General features: G+C 41.1%; 1 protein-coding gene across 3 annotated transcripts in view; it reads left to right on the top strand.

Moving 5' to 3' along the window:
* The first annotated feature begins 370 nt into the window (after positions 1 to 370).
* The window catches only part of dop1a (DOP1 leucine zipper like protein A), a 36161-nt gene continuing 18140 nt past the window's right edge, over positions 371 to 18391 (top strand). The window contains exons 1-14 of one of the 3 annotated variants that reach the window (XM_074654699.1): positions 373 to 719; positions 2571 to 2766; positions 3381 to 3562; positions 3652 to 3822; positions 6266 to 6455; positions 7633 to 7731; positions 8183 to 8282; positions 9503 to 9585; positions 11749 to 11863; positions 12004 to 12124; positions 14248 to 14367; positions 14714 to 14831; positions 16117 to 16146; positions 17216 to 17482. In XM_074654699.1, coding sequence (XP_074510800.1) covers positions 2629 to 2766; positions 3381 to 3562; positions 3652 to 3822; positions 6266 to 6455; positions 7633 to 7731; positions 8183 to 8282; positions 9503 to 9585; positions 11749 to 11863; positions 12004 to 12124; positions 14248 to 14367; positions 14714 to 14831; positions 16117 to 16146; positions 17216 to 17482 — 1734 coding nt within the window. In that variant the 5' untranslated portion in view covers positions 373 to 719; positions 2571 to 2628. Of the gene's footprint in view, positions 720 to 2570; positions 2767 to 3380; positions 3563 to 3651; positions 3823 to 6265; positions 6456 to 7632; positions 7732 to 8182; positions 8283 to 9475; positions 9586 to 11748; positions 11864 to 12003; positions 12125 to 14247; positions 14368 to 14713; positions 14832 to 16116; positions 16147 to 17215; positions 17483 to 18391 lie in introns of all 3 variants that reach the window. The other 2 variants (XM_074654698.1, XM_074654700.1) reach the window with 2 other exon arrangements.

Raw genomic sequence — 18391 nt, 5'->3', positions numbered from 1 at the left:
TGCAAATTCACCCACTGTGGAACTAATAACGGAATATCTTATCTTATCTTATCTTATGAAAAGTAAATACACAGTAAATATCTATAGTATACACACAATATAAATAATATATTAGAATACACTATAGATATACTACAACTAACTTAAAAAATATATATAAACATAAAATAACACTAACATACTATATAAATGAAGTGTGGAAAATAATCACCTTTTATTCTGATGAAAAAGCCCATCACTTCCGAGTCTCCTTTGTGTGACTTTGAGTCTCTCCGTTAACTTGACTGGGCCGAGAGGCGGAAGTCGTCCATGCGGAAGCAGAGCTGCTCCGTCGGCCGCTCTGGTCTCTGGTTGGATGTACAGCTCGTCTGCAGGTCTGCAGTGCAGTCTGGGAGCTGTACATCGGTCCGCTTTGTATCTCTGCCACTGGAAGCTACTGATGCGGTCATCACTGTTTATATACACAAGAGGAATAAGAATATGTAGAATATAATAACCTATTGTCTGCTTCCAAAGCGTTCTTGTCAGAGGACCTGCCTTCTATGAACATCCGGTGACAGATCGGAGCCGGGCCCTGCTGCATCTCTATCATTAAACAACCTGCTACTGACGGGGACGGCAGCTAGCCTGCTACTCATATTGTTGACGTTGTCAGCCGGTTCTACTCGGTGAACCGGGCTCATGATTGGATGACAGCTGCTGGCCTGTATCTTATAACGGTAAGCTTTGATATATCAGCTTTATATGTTAACACTTGTACGTGTTAGCTAAGTGACATCACCTCACCTACATGTAGCTAGTGAGCAGGTAGCTGTTAGCTGTAGCCTACTGTAACAGTCCCTCTCTCTCTCTCTCACATTATAAAGGCACTTTATGAAGGTGTTTCTATTATTCCTTAGCAAAAGGTGCGTTTATATTAATTTGTATGTATTTCCCACCAAAGGATGTTATCCTATAGCTCTAAGCTCCAGCTGCTGTAGCTTGTAGGACAGGTGCGTCCTGTACCTGCTCCAGTGTAACTAGCAGGTTGTTGACACTTTACAGCCATAGTCAGAATTGTCAGCTCAGTGAGAGCTAAACTACCAGCTGCCACAAACTAGAGTCTCTTACTCAACGTTGTATTTCCCTGATTTGTCATCTACAACACTGCCTCAGTCACTCTGTTGTTGAATAACTATAATAACTACCAGCCAACATGGTTATGTGGGCCCACCATGGGTTATGCTGGGGGTACCTGGGTACCAAGTGGGTATGTTGAAATGTGCTATACAAATAAAGCTGCCTTGCCTTGCCTTGCCTTGCCTATGGGCCCAAAATGGGCATCTTATCTGGGACTTGGATCAACTAAGTAGGTCCCACATGGGCTCCCCATGTGGGCTACTCAAGTGTGTTCTAGGTTGGGCACTACTGGTAAATTAGTGCATAGTCCCCATGTAGTTCCCACATAGAACTTAAACCTGGGGCCGAGCTGGGTTTTGGTTTATGTTGCCCAGATTGGGCCCATATAACACCTAGTGTACTCCTGCATGAAACCCACAAGGGCAATTGGCACGAGGCCATTATGGAACCCATGGACAATCCCATATAGGGCCCATTTTTCAGCCCATTTCCTACCCACATGGGCCCCACATACAAATGTTGGCTTGGTATATAGTATACTTCTCAAATGTTCTGAAAAACATGTCAGACTGTTCACTTCTCTGTCTGCTAATGACACTTTTCCCGGCAGACATTTTGACAGGTGTGATTAATAACATTAATTACTGTAGTAATAACCTAGCTGAGGTGTGTCTGATGGCTCACTGATATGACTACCTGGGACACTTATTGCTACTCATTAATGTTATTAGTTCCGCTTCTACTGCTGTGACAAGTCAAATTTAAATTTGATAACCATGCATTTAAGACTCCATATAAAAGAGAAGTAAATGTAGCTTTTGTCATAACAGTATTTATGTTTTTAATGGTAGCTTGTCAGCGTGGTTGACGCTGTGTAGCATGAACTTAACATTTTTTGGCATCATTGGGCAAAAATTCCATAATAACTTATCAGCATATTGTAATTCAAATGTTCTGAGAGAAAACTACACTTATACACCTCCTGCCTTGTGATGTGAAATACCAGTCAGACTCATCCCTCTCCTGTTCACCAGCTGCATAAATATGTTGCCTGTAGCGTCATTCATTTCAACATAAATGTGTTCCTGAAAGATTACATTCTTGAAGTGGCAACTTTGTGTGAAAGTTCGTGACTTCTCGTCCTCTCTAAACTTTGTTTTTTTCAAGGTCATCCTATGATTCAGCACGTCGGTCGTAGTTCTTCTTTTCAAACACGTAAAACAAAGATTGTAGTGGCTGCTCCTGTCAGACTTTGTCCCCCTGATGTAATTTATATTATGACTCCGTCTTTAAAAATGTCCCCAGCCACACCATGTACTGATTGATAGCCTCAGGCTTTTTTCTTCACGGTCAAGCATGTAGATGACTAAACTTGAACTCCTAATCAGTGAGTGTGTGTTGTTGATATTTCTTATTCTCATCTTCTCTTCTCTTTTTGTTTGTCATTGCAGGTGTGATGTACATATGCATGCCTGGTGTTTTACATTAGCGTAATAACCACCCAGGAGGATGAATGCAGAGGAAGTGGAGCTGCTCAGTGACTCCAAGTACAGGAACTATGTGGCAGCAGTGGACAAAGCCCTCAAGAACTTTGAGTACTCCAGTGAGTGGGCAGACCTCATCTCTGCACTGGGCAAACTCAACAAGGTAACGATCTCAGTCAGGACACTGTTTGACATACACTCCACTAGATTACAAGTTGTACAGAAGGCAAAGACACAAACACAAACCATAGAGTTTATATATAGATGGACGACGCGCCTCCACTTCCTCCCACTGTACAAAAGTGAAGCCAAAATATCCCGGACACAGAAACTGCCATCTTGAGATTTTGACGTCATTTGCAGCCAGATTCAGAGGCTTCACTTTTGGGGAGCTGTCATGTCGTCCATCTTTATATACAGTCTATGATACAAACATATATGTATATACAGATTGTGTTCAAAATAATGAATCAGTGTAGCAGGTGAGCCTCAGTTTGACACTTTGTTGGAATTCAGGCTACTGTTATTGCATGAGTTGTCAAGTAAAGATGTTAAGTTTTCATTAGTGCTTATGCCAAACAGGTTGAATATACATAAAAAAACAAGTATTTTGTTTTAGTAAGCCATCATATATCATGACAAGAAATACAAAAGTATCTGAAAACACATATTAACACATAACCTGCTCTTGTGTGAAGTACACAGATACATATTCTGGTTGTTACACTGTTGTCTGTGCGTGCCTCTTATCTTCCATTTCTTTACATCCTGCCTCAGGTTTTGCAGAACAATGCGAAATACCAGGTGGTTCCTAAGAAGCTGACGATAGGCAAACGGCTGGCCCAATGCCTCCACCCCGCCCTGCCCAGCGGGGTCCACCGCAAGGCCTTGGAGACGTACGAGATCATCTTCAAGATCATTGGACCCAAGAGGCTGGCCAAAGACCTCTTCCTTTACAGGTAATACTGTAGTAGCACTCACAGTGGCCAGCTGGATATCAAGTTTTCAGCTAGTATCAGAACCTTGATATGTTTTTCATCCCCTGCAGCTCCGGGCTCTTCCCTTTACTCTCCAACGCCGCTATGTCTGTGAAGCCGGTGCTGCTGGGGCTCTATGAGACCTATTACCTGCCTCTGGGAAAGACTCTGAAACCAGGCCTACAGGGACTACTGACCGGGGTGCTGCCCGGTCTGGAGGAGGGCTCTGAGTATTACGACAGGTGAGAAGAGCAGCAATGGAAAGTAAAACAACAGGCCATTAGGAGAAAGCATTTTTATAGCATGATGTAGAAGGGAATTGATTTCAGATTGTATGAATGATAAATGAGATGTATGAGTCATTGCAAGATTAATGTTTGAGAGAGACTTCCCAGTTCAAAACATGGTTATTGTTTGATACCAGGAATGACCTGCAGATGTGTGTCTACTATGTTTACATTTACTATCTCAAAAAATTACAGTATTTTCTTAATATATATCTAACACTTTCTATTTTTTAGTTGTCATATATTGATTTAATCATTAAATGTATTCACATTATTATTTGTTCATATAGTTGTGAATGATATCTCAGATATTTAGGGCTGCAAGGAAGGATTATGTTCATTGTCAATTAATCCGTTGATTATTTTCTCGATTAAACGATTAGTTGTTAGGTCTATAAAAGGTCAGATAATGGTGAAAAATGTCGCTCAGTGTTTCTCAAAGTCCAAGATGATGTCCTCAAATGTCTTGTTTTGTGCACAACTCAAAGACATTCAGTTTACTGTCATAGAGGAGTAAAGAAACCAGAATATATTCACATTTAAAGAGCTGGAATCAGAGAATTTTGACTTTTTTCTTAAAAAATGACTCAAACTGATTATCAAAATAATTGCCAATTAATTTAATATCTGACAACTAATCAATTCATCGATTAACTGTTGCAGCTCTACAAATATTAAAAAGCAGGGAAATGCTTGAGCTCATCAGTGCTACTATAATTACTCTCACAGACCCTAGAGGGCGCTGCAGTTTCATCTTAAACCACAATGACATAATTGGCGTAGAGGGGGACTACATACATACTTTATACTTTATACTTTATTGTCAGACAGGTCTGAAATTTGTTTTGCATAACAGCAGCTCCGTTTGCAACATCACAGAAAGGACAAAGACGATAAACAAGGATACAAACATTTAAACATTACAATCACAGAAAACAATATTCAGGGCCCTTTAACGCACATTTGATCTGGGATTAGGCTCCATATTTAGTTTAAGGATTGACTGATGCAAAAAAGAGTGCTTCAGTCTAACCTTATTAAATCGTGGAACCCTGTATCTCCGATTCGATGGTAACAGTTGATATTCACTGTTCAAAACATGATTGGGGTTAGAGACGATGTTGTTAGCCAGCCTTAAGATGTTATTATGATAGGCTGATTCATAGAGTTTCTCAAGGGGTTGACCAACAATCTTTGAGCAGATTTTCATTTGTTGGAGCAGTTTTGACTTTAAAGTAGTTGACAAATTCTTGTACCATGTAGTATAACAATACTGCAGGACACTCATAATCACAGAAGTAAAAAACAATAGAAGAATTTGTTTTGTTTTGTTCACATCATACAGTTGGACCTTTTCATGGTGGACCTTTGAACTTGTTATAGCAGGAAAAGCACAGGTGTGACTGATGGCAGACGTAATTAATGTTATCAGTAACACCTGTCCTTTTCCTGGCGTGTTGTTAAAATATCAGCTGTTAAAAAAAAAAAAAATTTGTAGGGGTCAACGTGGATACTGTCGTATTGTTTTCCATTTAAATTTACTCTTTATATGTTATTGTTTTAATACTTTTATATCAGATTTGCAGTGTTTTGCATCCTTCCTTTGAGTTTAATTTGTTTATGTCGAACTGCAGAGGTTAATAGGAGGTTGCATTATTTTTCCTACCTCCTGATGCCATTTCCTGTTACTGTTTCAGTAATTCACTTTCCACACAGAGGAGTTTCTTAATGTCTTAAAGCTGCACTCGGATTGCAAAAAAAAAAAATCCCCCGTCTTATTAGCCTAAATCACACAATAGTGTCCCGTCTGTTGTAACTGAGATTTCACAGATTCACCTGGTTTGCCCAATTTAAATTTAGTATTATGCATGGATACTGGCAAGATAAACTACTCAGATAGTGTAAATGGCAAATGAAAAGCTTCACAGGGAGATCCAAATGGTCTCATAAACAGCAGTGAGTGAGTGGTCTGTTCAGAGAAAACTCACCAGCTCTGAATGATGTATCTCTCTCTCTCTCTCTGGTGCTTGTGATATCTTTTGTTTACTTACAGTACTAATGATAATTGTGCTGTTTGATGTTACGTAAACCAAGGAGCATAAAAACCTGGTCAACTAATGCTACTCATTAAATATTATAAATGTGTTATTGTGCTCAACCAGCAGGAACATCCTGTAAAAATACCCTACGTAGTGACTTCCTCCCTCTGGGCAGGGCAGAAACACTGTTAGTCTGCCAACAACATGTGAAAACAAGTAAACAAGTATTTTTACTTCTGAGTGCCAGCATTGCTTTGTAGACTGTATCGCTGTGCAGTGCTAGTGTGGTCGGAGGTCAGTGCTGGTGTGTACGTACTGTAATAAGCATGTCCGCTGTGTTCTCTCTGTGTTTTCCTCAGAACCAACACCCTGTTGGAGAAGGTGGCTGCAGCGGTGGAGCAGACGGCCTTCTACTGTGCCTTGTGGGGCAGCATCCTGACCAGCCCTGCCGTGCGTCTCCCCGGGGTGTCCTTTGTTCTGCTGCACCTCAATCGCAAGCTCTCCATGGAGGACCAGCTCTATGTCATGGGCAGTGACATTGAGCTCATGGTACATGGCAGTACACTAAGTTGCACACCTGATAGTTCCACGCATGGCTCTGAGGGATGACATTTACACCACAATCCTCCAAAATTGCAGTTTAGTGAAGCTGATGTTTCAGTGATTTGGATTGTTTAGCATCACTTCAATGTTTTCATCAGGTGTCATCATATACAGTATGTGTCCAAATGCAAATTTGGAATAGAAGGGTATTAGGGCTGTATCGAATAGTTCAAAGCTTCATTCTTAACACAGCTTTTTTTTGCATGTGTATTCATTGTGTTTAAACCTGGTATTTCTGCAGAGGTTCAGATAAAGATCAGGCTACACTAATATTATTAGTATTATACTATTTGTAAAATTAGATTCCAGTGATGGCTGCGAGTAGTGACGCACGAGTCGACCCACAACGTGCGGGTCGTGCGGGTTTGTGTAAGCTTACCAGAAAATATCACAGTTCGGTTGGGCGGGTGAAAAAGTAGCGTTCCGAGTAAGTTATTAATAATTTACAGAAACGTTGCGTGCAGTAGTCCACCTTCCACCTTGCCTTCGCCTCTCTTTGTCACTCCCTCTAAAAAACACACACACACACACAGCAAACGTCGTGGCGCACCTACATGTGTTTATGTTAGCGAAACTGACGAGTAATAGTCATTAAAGAAAGTTGATTTAATAAAAAAAAAGTTATTTAACCGATGAATCACTTAATTAAAATTGAGGATTTTGTTTGAGGATTTATTTATTAATTGTTTTACGATGATGATGTCATAAAATATGACAACAGACATTTGAAGCTTCATTCAAAAACCTGAATAGAAACTTTGAATGTGAAAAAAAGGCATTTGGTACAGCCCTAAAGGGTATTATATTAAAACCTTAATTTGCACACGGCGTGTCTTTTATTAACATTGTGTTGAGCATGTATTTTGTTTAGTATTTCATCAGATGAAATGTTTAAATATCAGTAACATAAAAAATTATTAATAATGATTAACAAAGCCAAGTAGTGTCTGACACATCCTTAACCCAGGATAATAAGCCAGGTCGAATGACATTCAGATGGATTACCATCGCAGGTTTAACTTGAATCACTTTGTCGATTCAAATGGTTTAATGTTGTACAATGTTCTACATTGTTTTAATATACATATGAAGGTGAATAATAGTGTGTCTCTATTCTCACCAGGTGGAGGCGGTCAGTACCTCAGTCCAGGACTCAAGTGTGTTGGTGCAGAGGAGCACCCTGGACCTGATCCTCTTCTGCTTCCCCTTCCATATGAGCCAGGTAAGGACAGCTGTGGGACTGAGGTCTGGCTAAATGTACAGGCCTGTGTGTTAACTGCAGTGTGGTCATGTTGTGTGTGTCTGTCTTACAGTTATTAGACCAAAGTATCCATATATATTGATACTTATATTGATATATCAAGCTGTTTATATATTGGCTAATATTAGTATTAGTATTGACATTGTTGTTCTGTTATTTCAGATATGTGCATTTTGTTCTTATTGCATCTGCATGTGTGTGATCATGATGAGAGCGATGCCTGATGACAGAGAGCCACAGTGGTGACTCATGCTGGCTGCTTGTTAAATCCTTGACCTCAGAACATTTCTAGACATGTCAGAGCCGGGACACAGCTCTTAACTGACATCTGCAGTGTGTGTGTTTGTATGTATATGTGTGAAATGGAGAGAGAAACAGTCACAAATGTTCTGGTCTGTTCTGTTGTGTTCAGGCGACTCGCCCTGACATGATCCGGATCCTGTCAGCAGCTTTGCATGTGGTTTTGAGAAGAGACATGTCCCTCAACCGCAGACTCTACGCCTGGCTGCTGGGTGCGAAATTCACACACAGACACAGTACTGACATTCACATGTAGCAGGGTTCCCTCCCATCATTTACTTTAGAGAGATACTTTAGAGAATAAGGGGATTTTCATTTGTGGAAGTCCAAGAATATCAGGTAACTCTTTACAGGAATGTGTGGATGTATGTGCTGCGGTCATTATCTTACTTTGTTTTCTCTTGTTTGCAACTCACTGTGGATGAACATGCTGGTAAGTGTCTGCATGGATAAAGATGGAGAATGAATGAATGAATGTTCAAGTCCTACCACTCTGAATCTGTCAAAGCTTCTATAGCGTGAAGCAGTCCAAGATGTACTTTATTATACCATAGCTGAAATCTGAGTGATGTCGGCAGCAGCCATTAGGGATGGGCGATACCAAACTTTTCAGACTCGATATGATACCGATTTAACGATACAGATACTGATCATTTCCTAAATGGGTATGTGATTTTTCAAAATAATGGTCATTTTTAGAAAAAAAAGATCATTACACTCAAAGGCAAATCACATGACACATACCGGCCATCGATACCAAATTTATTGCAAAAGCAAATATGAGTACAATTAAATAAAATTGTTTGTGCCATTAAGTATAAAAAAAATATTCCAGTATTTACAGAAATACTATGATTAAATAATAAGCCTCCTTATAACTTTTAGGGTGTGTTGCCTTTAAATGTTTCAAGAGGTTGCTCGTGTTGCTGTGTGTGGCACTTTGTCACTAATAGTGCATCTTGATGTATTTTTATCTGCAGCTGAAAAGTAGCACGACACCACGCTACATTTCCTTTCTGCTGTTCTCTCACATGTTTAATGTGGAAGTGTGCGACAATGTGCCGCTGTAATCATTATACAAATGTGGTGAACACGTTTTGAAGTGATGCAGCCTCCCACGCTTGTATTCATATAATTTTATTATCAATATTTTTTATACCAAATGAGTAGCTTGTGAAGTATCGATTCCGCAGTATTGATCCGCCCATCCCTAACGGCGATTAGGACGTTACAAAGAAGAAGAGGAGGATATACAGGAAGATACAGATAGATTATCTCGATAGAAATTAAATCAACATTTGCTCCACTCTGGATAAGGGCTTTGCTTCTTGCCTCATGCTTGAATATGCTGGATGCACATCTGAGTGTTTGTGCGATTTCAACTCTGTGTCTTTGTTTCTTGAAGGCTTTGACAACAACGGGGTGAAATTAGGCCCCCGCAGCACTCGTCAGAGCAACCCAGAGGATCACGCCAGCCACTACTTCAACACCTTCTCTAAAGACATGCTAGTCCAGGTGAGGTTTCAAGCAGTGGGCAACTCCGGGGTCTGAAGAGTGAAGCCAATGTCGAAGTACCTTAAACCTGCATTCTTTCTAACAGCCAGCAGGGGAAGTCTGGTTGTATAGAAGTCTATGAGAAAATGAGCCTACTTCTCACTTGATTTATTACCTCAGTAAACATTGTAAACATGACTTTATGGTCTGTTAGATCCCTCAAGTTACTCCTCACCCCTATCACAGGAGGCATATACTTGAACCAGTTCTCCGTTTAAAGGGTCCGGTTGTTGGCTACACTGGGTTCACCCAGGTAATAACTACTAAATACTTGATTTTCATGTATATTTCCTTATTCAATCAGGAATAAATCTTAACACTTTCTTTTTACTAACATTAGTTATTGTTAAATTGATTAGTGGTTACATATTCTGTGTCACAAATGTCCATTTTTTGTTATTCACTTGCGTTGGAACGGCCTCCCTCTAGCGGCTTGACGAGGGTAAGGGTAAGGCTGGCAATGCCCCCGAGCGCGTACTCTGTTTTTCTCCCATTTGTCTCGACGCCGCCTATGGCCCTCTGTTTGGGCCCGAGGCTGCCCGTTCCAGGGGCGAGGGTTTACATATAGGGGACGAGGGATCTCATAATTACTTGACAGGTCTCAATCACTAGTTTCAAGTCTTCAATACAGCATGATGTTCATTTAGTAAATTATGGTCCAATTTAGAGTCAAATAGACCATAAAGCAGGGGATGCTTTAGGGCGTGGCTACCTTGTGATTGACAGGTCGCTACCACGGCATTGTCCGGTCTGGTAGTTGTCCGTGTTTTCGTCTTAGTACTTTAACCCTTTCACAATGGGTTTTCAGTTCATGAAAGTTAATTGTAACATTTTTGCCGCCTAATGCCAAATTCACCAGAGCAGCAGCAAAGTGTGTCCTGCGACGAACTGCCATGCAATGTCTATGAAAAGCTGTGGCGGCTGCTCCCAAGCTCAGCGAGCTGCGGCCGGTTGATTCTGTGGCGAAGTGCGGCCAAACAAAAGATGGGAAAAGTTAAACTTTTATTGCAGCCAGAGAGGACAGTGAACAATCAGTCAGTAAACTGATCCTGTGACATGTTCACCTATGTTACAAAATAATTTCTTACCACCTGAAACACATAAATATGCCTCCCGGCCGCAGAAAACTTAAATTATTGCGGCGAGCCGTGCTTCGCCGCTGCCTGGTGTGAATTCGGCAAATTCAGCTCCGCCCTCTCGTGTCACTTCTGGTTGCAAAGAACCAAGGTGGTGACGGCCAAAATGCCGAACTCAAGGCTTCAAAACGGCAGTCCACAAACCAATGGGTGACGTCACGGTGACTACGTCCACTTGTTATACACAGTCTAAGGTTTCAAGCTAATTGCAAAAAGGTCACAAATGAAAAATGGTTTCATATGTGTAAAATTGGCTTCTAAAATAATCCCCAAATCAGATGACTCCAGAGATGTGAGACGTGTGTATATGTGGGGTGGGGAAGAGTGTGCGTATCGGTTGGGGTTCGTCTTCAATTTGGCAGATCTGGCCCTCTTTTGTCTGCTACACAGTTTATCCATTCCCTTTAATCCTTCTCCTCCCACACCTCCCACATCCTCTCTGGGGTTTGCATATACGTCCTGCTCTCCTCTCCTATTCCCAGTAGCCTGTCCTTTGAAGACAGTTCCCAGTTCTCCCAAAGTCTTTTACACACACACTCACAGAGACACACTTGTGTGATCTGTCCTGTCACGCTCAAAACAGCCTTTGCCCTCCTGGCGTGTGATGAGCTCAGGTACTCCAGGGGTTGGAATAGAGCGACCAGGAGGGGAAGTTTTGTTTTTGAAAGTGTTTTTTTGTTTTATTTGTTGTTTGCTCTTCTGCCATCTGCTCTGAGATAGTGCTCCCTCCATTGGGAGAAGGTTGGTACTACAGAGACCGTCTGTTCCTGGCTTCACACCATTATGTGACAGACGAAGCGTGAAACACACACAAAAAAAATGAAAGGGGTGTTCAATGCAAATATGAAATTGTTTCTGCCAAATATCAGAGGCAAAAATAAAAAAATAAAAATAAATGTACTGTGTCAAAAGTGGCTCTGGAGTTTAGAGATATCTTCTGATATTTTACTGTAATAGAGGTATCTGTATGTGTTTTGTGTGTTTTCAGGCCATGGTGGGGATCTTGCAGGGCAAGGCCCGAGGCGGGGAAGAAGAGAGCATCCTCATGCACGACCTCAAGCCATTTCGCATCCTCATCAGTCTGCTGGACAAACCGGAACTTGGTAACCAGTCTGTCAATACGTAGACACCAACAGTTTAGATAGTGTTGTAACTGCGTAAATAATGATGCATGTCACATAAACTGAAAGTAATATTTCCACTGTGTATATCATCTCGCGTATCTGTATTTGTCCCCCTCCAGGACCAGCAATCCTAGAGGATGTTCTGATCGAGGTGTTTCGGACCTTACACACACAGTGCCGAACAGAGCTGGACCTCCAAAACCAGAGTCCCTTCAGTAAAGACCATACACACCTCAGCAGGTCAGTCCAGTACACCACTTTCCCATCTTTTGGCTTTCAGACAATACATCTGATACAACTTAAATGAACCCCATGATGAAAGTTTGGTTGTTGAATCACCATCGGGGGAAAAAAAAAGGTAGAATAGAACAACTGGGATACAGACGTAGGCAAAGTTGTTGGTAACGTTCCGTTAAAGAGAGAAAAACCCACAATGGTCACTGAAATAACTTGAAACTGACAAAAGTAATAATAAATAAAAATTCACTGAAAATTAACTAATGAAAATCAGATATTGTTTTTGAATTATGGTTCAGCAGAATCATTTAAAAAAACAAACTAATGAAACTGGCCTGGACAAAAATGATGGTAACATTAACTTAATATTTTGTTGCACAACCTTTTGAGGCAATCACTGCAATCAAGTGATTTCTGTAACTCTCAATGAGACTTCTGCACCTGTCGACAGGTATGTTGGCCCACTCCTCGTGAGCAAACTGCTCCAGCTGTCTCAGGTTTGAAGGGTGCCTTCTCCAGACAGCATGTTTCAGCTCCTTCCACAGATGTTCAATAGGATTTAGATCCGGGCTCATAGAAGGCCACTTCAGAATAGTCCAATGTTTAGTTCTTAGCCATTCTTGGGTGTTTTTAGCTGTGTTTTGGGTCATTATCCTGTTTGAGGACCCATGACCTGCAACTGAGACCAAGCTTTCTGACACTGGGCAGCACATTTCGCTCCAGAATGCCTTGATAGTCTTGAGATTTCATTGCACCCTGCACAGATTCAAGACACCCTGTGCCAGATGCAACAAAGCAGCCCCATAACATAACCGAGCCTCCTCCATGTTTCACATTAGGTACAGTGTTCTTTTCTTTGGATGCTTCATCTCTTCGTCTGTGAACATAGAGCTGATGTGACTTGCCAAAAAGCTCCAGTTTTGTCTCATCTGTCCAAAGGACATTCTCCCAGAAGCTTTGTGGCTTGTCAATATGCATTTTGGAAAATTCCAGTCTCGCTTTTTTATGATTTGGTGTCCTCCTCGGTTGTCTTCCATTAAGTCCACTTTGGCTCAAACAGTGACGGATGGTGCGATCTGACACTGATGTACCTTGACCTTGGAGTTCACCTCTAATCTCTTTGGAAGTTGTTCTGGGCTCTTTGGTTACCATTCGTATTATCCGTCTCTTCAATATGTCATCAATTTTCCTCTTGCGGCCACGTCCAGGGAGGTAGGCTACAGTCCCATGGACCTTAAACTTCTGAATAATATGTGCAGCTGTAGTCACAGGAACATCAAGCTGCTTGGAGATGGTCTTATAGCCTTTACCTTTAACATGAAGGTCTATAATGTTCTTTCTGATCTCCTGAGACAACTCTCTCCTTAGCTTTCTGTGGTCCATGTTCAGTGTGGTACACACCATGACACCAAACAGCACAGTGACTACTTTTCACCCTTTAAATAGGCAGACTGACTGATTACAAGTTTGAAGACACCTGTGATGCTAATTACAGGACACACCTTAGTTTAACATGTCCCTATGGTCACATTATTTTACATCTTTTCTAGGGCTACCATCATTTTTGTCTAGGCCAGTTTCATCAGTTTGTTTTTTAAAATGATTCTGTTGAACCACAATTCAAAAACAATATCTGATTTTCATTAGTTAATTTTCAGTAAATTTTTATTTATTATTACTTTTGTCAGTTTCAGTGACCATTGTGGGTTTTTCTCTCTTTAACGGAAGGGTACCAACAACTTTGCCTACGTCTGTATATTAAAGCAAATAACATCTAATAATTACAACATTAAAACATTTTAAGTAATACTTGCAATGACATGCAAACATGACAGCTTTAAAACTTACTGAAAAAAGTGTGTGGAAAATAAGTCAAATTGCAACAAAGAAGTGAAAATATATGCAATGTAAAAAGAAAAAAACGTTGTCAGAATAATGAGAAATGGCCAACATTCCGAATTTTTGTGATTCAAATTGTTGTATTTGACATTCTATTGTTGTAAATGTTGCCTTGTAAATTGCAAATTACATTTGATATTTTTACACAATATATAACCTAAATCATGGCTATCATTATAATGGATGTTTTTGTGAATAGCATGATGCTAATTTTCCTTCTTTCTTAGTAAACTACGAGAGAACAAGAAGACGGCAGAACTGATTAAAACAGCCAATCTGCTGTTCAACTCGTTTGAGCCGTACTACATGTGGGACTACATCGCTCGCTGGTTTGAGGAGTGCTGCAGGTTTGTGTGTTAAAACTCCTCAAGTCTGCACTTTATGAGGCACCCAGCTAGTATCAGAAAGAGTTAAGGTCTGAATAGCAGAGGGTGAAATCTGTGGAAAACTAAAGTGGCTGTCATGTTTCTGGAGCCGTGTTGAAATAGTGATCCATTATTCATCTTTAGAAAGAGTGAAAGGGATGCTGCTGGTCTGCTGCTCTAGTTTCAGTACGTTGTTCAGCTGCTACCAGGAGCCTAATGTGTGCCAAGATGCTATTACCATTACGCCTACACAGATTTACATCATCAGCATCACGGAAGTTAACTGCTCTCATCATAAGATAATCTCAAATATGTCTCTATGTTGCAGGAGGACAGTGAACAGCAGCACAAGTGCACCACGGCATGCTGGGAGCTCAGATCCTCCGGAACTCTCATTGGTGGAGTTCTGTCAGCTGGTCGACTTCCTGCTGGATATTGTTTCCTTGGTGAGACTCTTTCTTTCTTTCCTTCTTTCTTTGCGTCTTTCTTTCTTTCTTTCTTTCTTTCTTTCTTTCTTTCTTTCTTTCTGTCTTTCTGTCTTTCTCTCTGTCTTTCTTTCTTTCTTTCTTTCTTTCTTCCTCTCTTATGTCTTTCTTTCTTACGTCTTTCTTTCTCTGTCTTTCTTTCTTTCTTGCATTTTTCTTTCTTACCGTCTTTCTTTCTTTCTTACTTTCTTTCTTTCTTTCATCTTTCTTTCTTTCTTTCTTACTGTCTTTCTTTCTTTTTCTCTTTCTTTCTCTTTCCTTCTTTGTTTTTCTTTCTCTTTTGTTCTTTCTCTCTGTCTTTCTTTCTCTTTTGCTCTTTCTCTGTCTGTCCATCGTTCTTTCACTCTCTCTTTCTTTGTCTTTTTTTGTCTATCTGTCATTTTCTCTTTCTTCCACTTTCTCTCTTTGCTTTCACTCCACTATAACTTTCTTTCTTTCATTCTTTTTCCCTTCACACTTTCTTGCTGTTTCTGTTTTTGCTCAATTTTTCATTTCTGTCTTTGTCATTATTCAGTCTCTCTCTTTATCCTTTCATGTTTTCATTATCGTTCTTTTATAGATTTCTGTTTCCTCAAAATGTTCTTCTTTATTTTTTGTCTGTCTCCGCTACATCCTTTCTCCTCCCTCTTCTCCAGTCCCTTGTCTCCTGCCCCTGCGTGGGCTCTCCATCTCACTCTCTGTTTCTCACTACCTCTTGGCTCACACACCTCCTTTTGTAAATCCAGTTCTGGGATGTTATAGGAGGTGTGTGTCTGCACCTCCTCTTCCCTCTGTGTCTGTGTGTGTATGTGTGAAATCTCTACACAGGTTGAAATGCCTGTGTTTAGTTTCCCCTGCCAAAATATTGTTTGCATCCTTAGAGAAATATGCTTGTCTATACAGTATTTCCAATCTGAATAGTTTGGAAATCCCTCACTCTTTTATTACCCTGTCTAAATGCTTGTTTGTGTGTGTTTGAAAGAGCGAGAGAAAGAGAGAACCTTGTGTTCTGTGAGTTTGTGAGCCAGAAAGGGTGTGTGTGTGTGTGTGTGTGTGTGTGTGTGTGTGTGTGTGTGTGTGTGTGTGTGTGTGTGTGTGTGTGTGTGTGTGTGTGTGTGTGTGTGTGTGTGTGTGTGTGTGTGTGTGTGTGTGTGTGTGTGTGTGTGTGTGTGTGTGTGTGTGTGTGTGTGTGTGTGTTGTGTGTTGTGTGTGTTGTGTGCTCTGCTTGCTCCTGTCTGTTCAAACTATCTGCTCTTTCTCCTTGAAGCCTACTAGAAGCATGAGGGTAATCTGCCAGGTAAAGTACTGCTCTTTCCTGCTTTTTCACCTCACTCTGCTTCACTGAGGCTACGATAACATTTCCGCAACGTCCCGCCAACATCCCTCAGGCCATCTTTGTTCCTGCCCGCCCTGCTTTGAGTGATCATTTCAGAATGACTGACTGACTGTCATATTTTAATAAAATACTAAAAATGATCCAGAGGAAGAAGTGTGATTCTAACCATCATTACGTGTGGTGAAAACTTACCTTTTGGCTGCTTGGTGTGGATCTTGTGAAAATGACATCTCCGCCCAGTGTGTACGTGCTTTCTGTTAAGCATGCATGCAATTATATGCTATTGCACTGCTCACATATTTGGAAGAAATATGACTAAATTACTTCATAAAATGCCCATTTTATGATTTGGTTGTTCATTTTTGCTCTTTTTTTTTCTTTCATAAAAATGTGTTTTGCTTGTTGAGTCAAAATACTCATCAGAAGATCACCACACTCATGACACAACACTAAGGTGAAAAGAAGGGTCTGTACATCTAGGTCCAATATATTTAATGATAAAGACATCATTAAATACATAAATTGGATTTAAGTGTGCAGTCTTCTTTTTTTTTTCAAGGAAAAACAAGATCATATTTTATTTTTTTACTAAAATTAAATAAGAAACTGCCAACATACAAAGACAAAACAGAAGAATGGGAGAGATGTCTTTGGATAAATGGTCTCACATCATATTAACAGCAGACATTTTGCACCCTAACTACTGTATCTTTGGATTTTTTATTTTAATTTAAATATTAATATTTTTAACAGTAACTGATAGTATTTTGTTCTGATAATTCAGTGTCTTTAGATTAGAGGGTTAAGACTTTCAGAAGGAAAAGAGATAAGAAGATCATTCAAGATATTAATGTGTATTTAATAACGTTTAACCAAGCAGGCTTTATTACTTCAATCATTTTGAAGACTTCAATCAAAGTCCAGCGTCAGCCTTAATGACATTATATCAGGCTCAATTCCTTCCAGATACCCAGTATCAGTACCAGTATCAAGTCCTCACTCCACTTCTGTTTGTCTCCGACCCTTCCAGGAGACCTACATAGAGATCCAGACGGAGCATCTTCCTCAGCTGCTTCTGCGCATGGTGGCGGCTCTGACCTGCCACCTGCAGGCCCTGGGCCTTGGGGAGCTCACCCACTGCCTTCGTCTCTGCTCCAAGATCCTCAGCAAAGTGCAGCCGCCTCTGGTGTCCCCTCTGGCCCTGCCGTCGGGCCCCCAGGCTCAGGGCCGCTCCAACTCCACCGGCAATCGCTCAAACGCAGCGGGGGATAAGAGCAGAGACAGAGAGGACAAACGGGTGAGGAAAAGTTTTTTTTTAAAAGTTCTATGAAATTGAAAGAAAAATGCTCTTCTCTGTCAGAAGCAAATTTCACATTTTCCCAGCCACTTTAATCATGAAAAGATCAGAGTATCTGTTCGCTTGAGTGGTCAGTTACCAATTAAAATTGTTCACAAGCACCAAAACAAAAGTGATGCCACTGCTATTCCAATCTCTGACTTTGAAAAACCCTGCCAGCTCTCTGATCCTTTCAAATCTTTTGATAAAAGCATAGACCCTGTTGCTGCCCCAGTCAGAGCAAATCCCAATTTGACCCACTTGACCCACATCCCCTTCAAGTTACTGCCCAAAAATCCCTCCGTTCAGGCTCTGATGGTGTGCCCTGGTCCCTGAACAGGGCCCCCTTCCGGCTCTAGTTGGCTCCTGCCATCCTCCTGCCCTGTGCTGCAGTTGGCTGGGTTGTCCCACGACCGGCCCTGCCGTCCCACTCTCCCTCGACACTAACGCATTTGGAGACTTGTTCACAGCAAAGGCTTCATTTGGCTATCCTGTTGCTCCCGGTCCCTGTCCAGAAACCTGGTTGTTTTAAGTGTTTGAGAGCTCAGTGAGGCGTGATTCAAAGTTCAATCAGTCCCATGCCTGGAGATGGATAGCGGCGAGATAGATTGAGGTGAGATAGATTGAGGTAAGGCCCATGAGGGGCAGAAGTAGAAAGACAGAAGATGGTTAACCGACAGCTGAGCCCAGCTTGCCTTTTCTCTCTGAGGAAGAAGAGGCGTAGACGAGCCTACGATGCCTCCTGGGGGAGCCATATCCATCAGAGTGGAAAGCATTCCACATACATCCACTGAATCCTTTAACAGCCCCCCCCCACACCACCCTGAGGGACGTATAGAGAACGTGCTATCTAACGTGCCATCTGAGTCC

This window comes from Sebastes fasciatus, chromosome 12 (assembly GCF_043250625.1).
Source record: "Sebastes fasciatus isolate fSebFas1 chromosome 12, fSebFas1.pri, whole genome shotgun sequence".
Taxonomy (NCBI): Eukaryota; Metazoa; Chordata; class Actinopteri; order Perciformes; family Sebastidae; genus Sebastes; species Sebastes fasciatus.
This window is presented reverse-complemented; position numbering and strand designations above follow the sequence as displayed.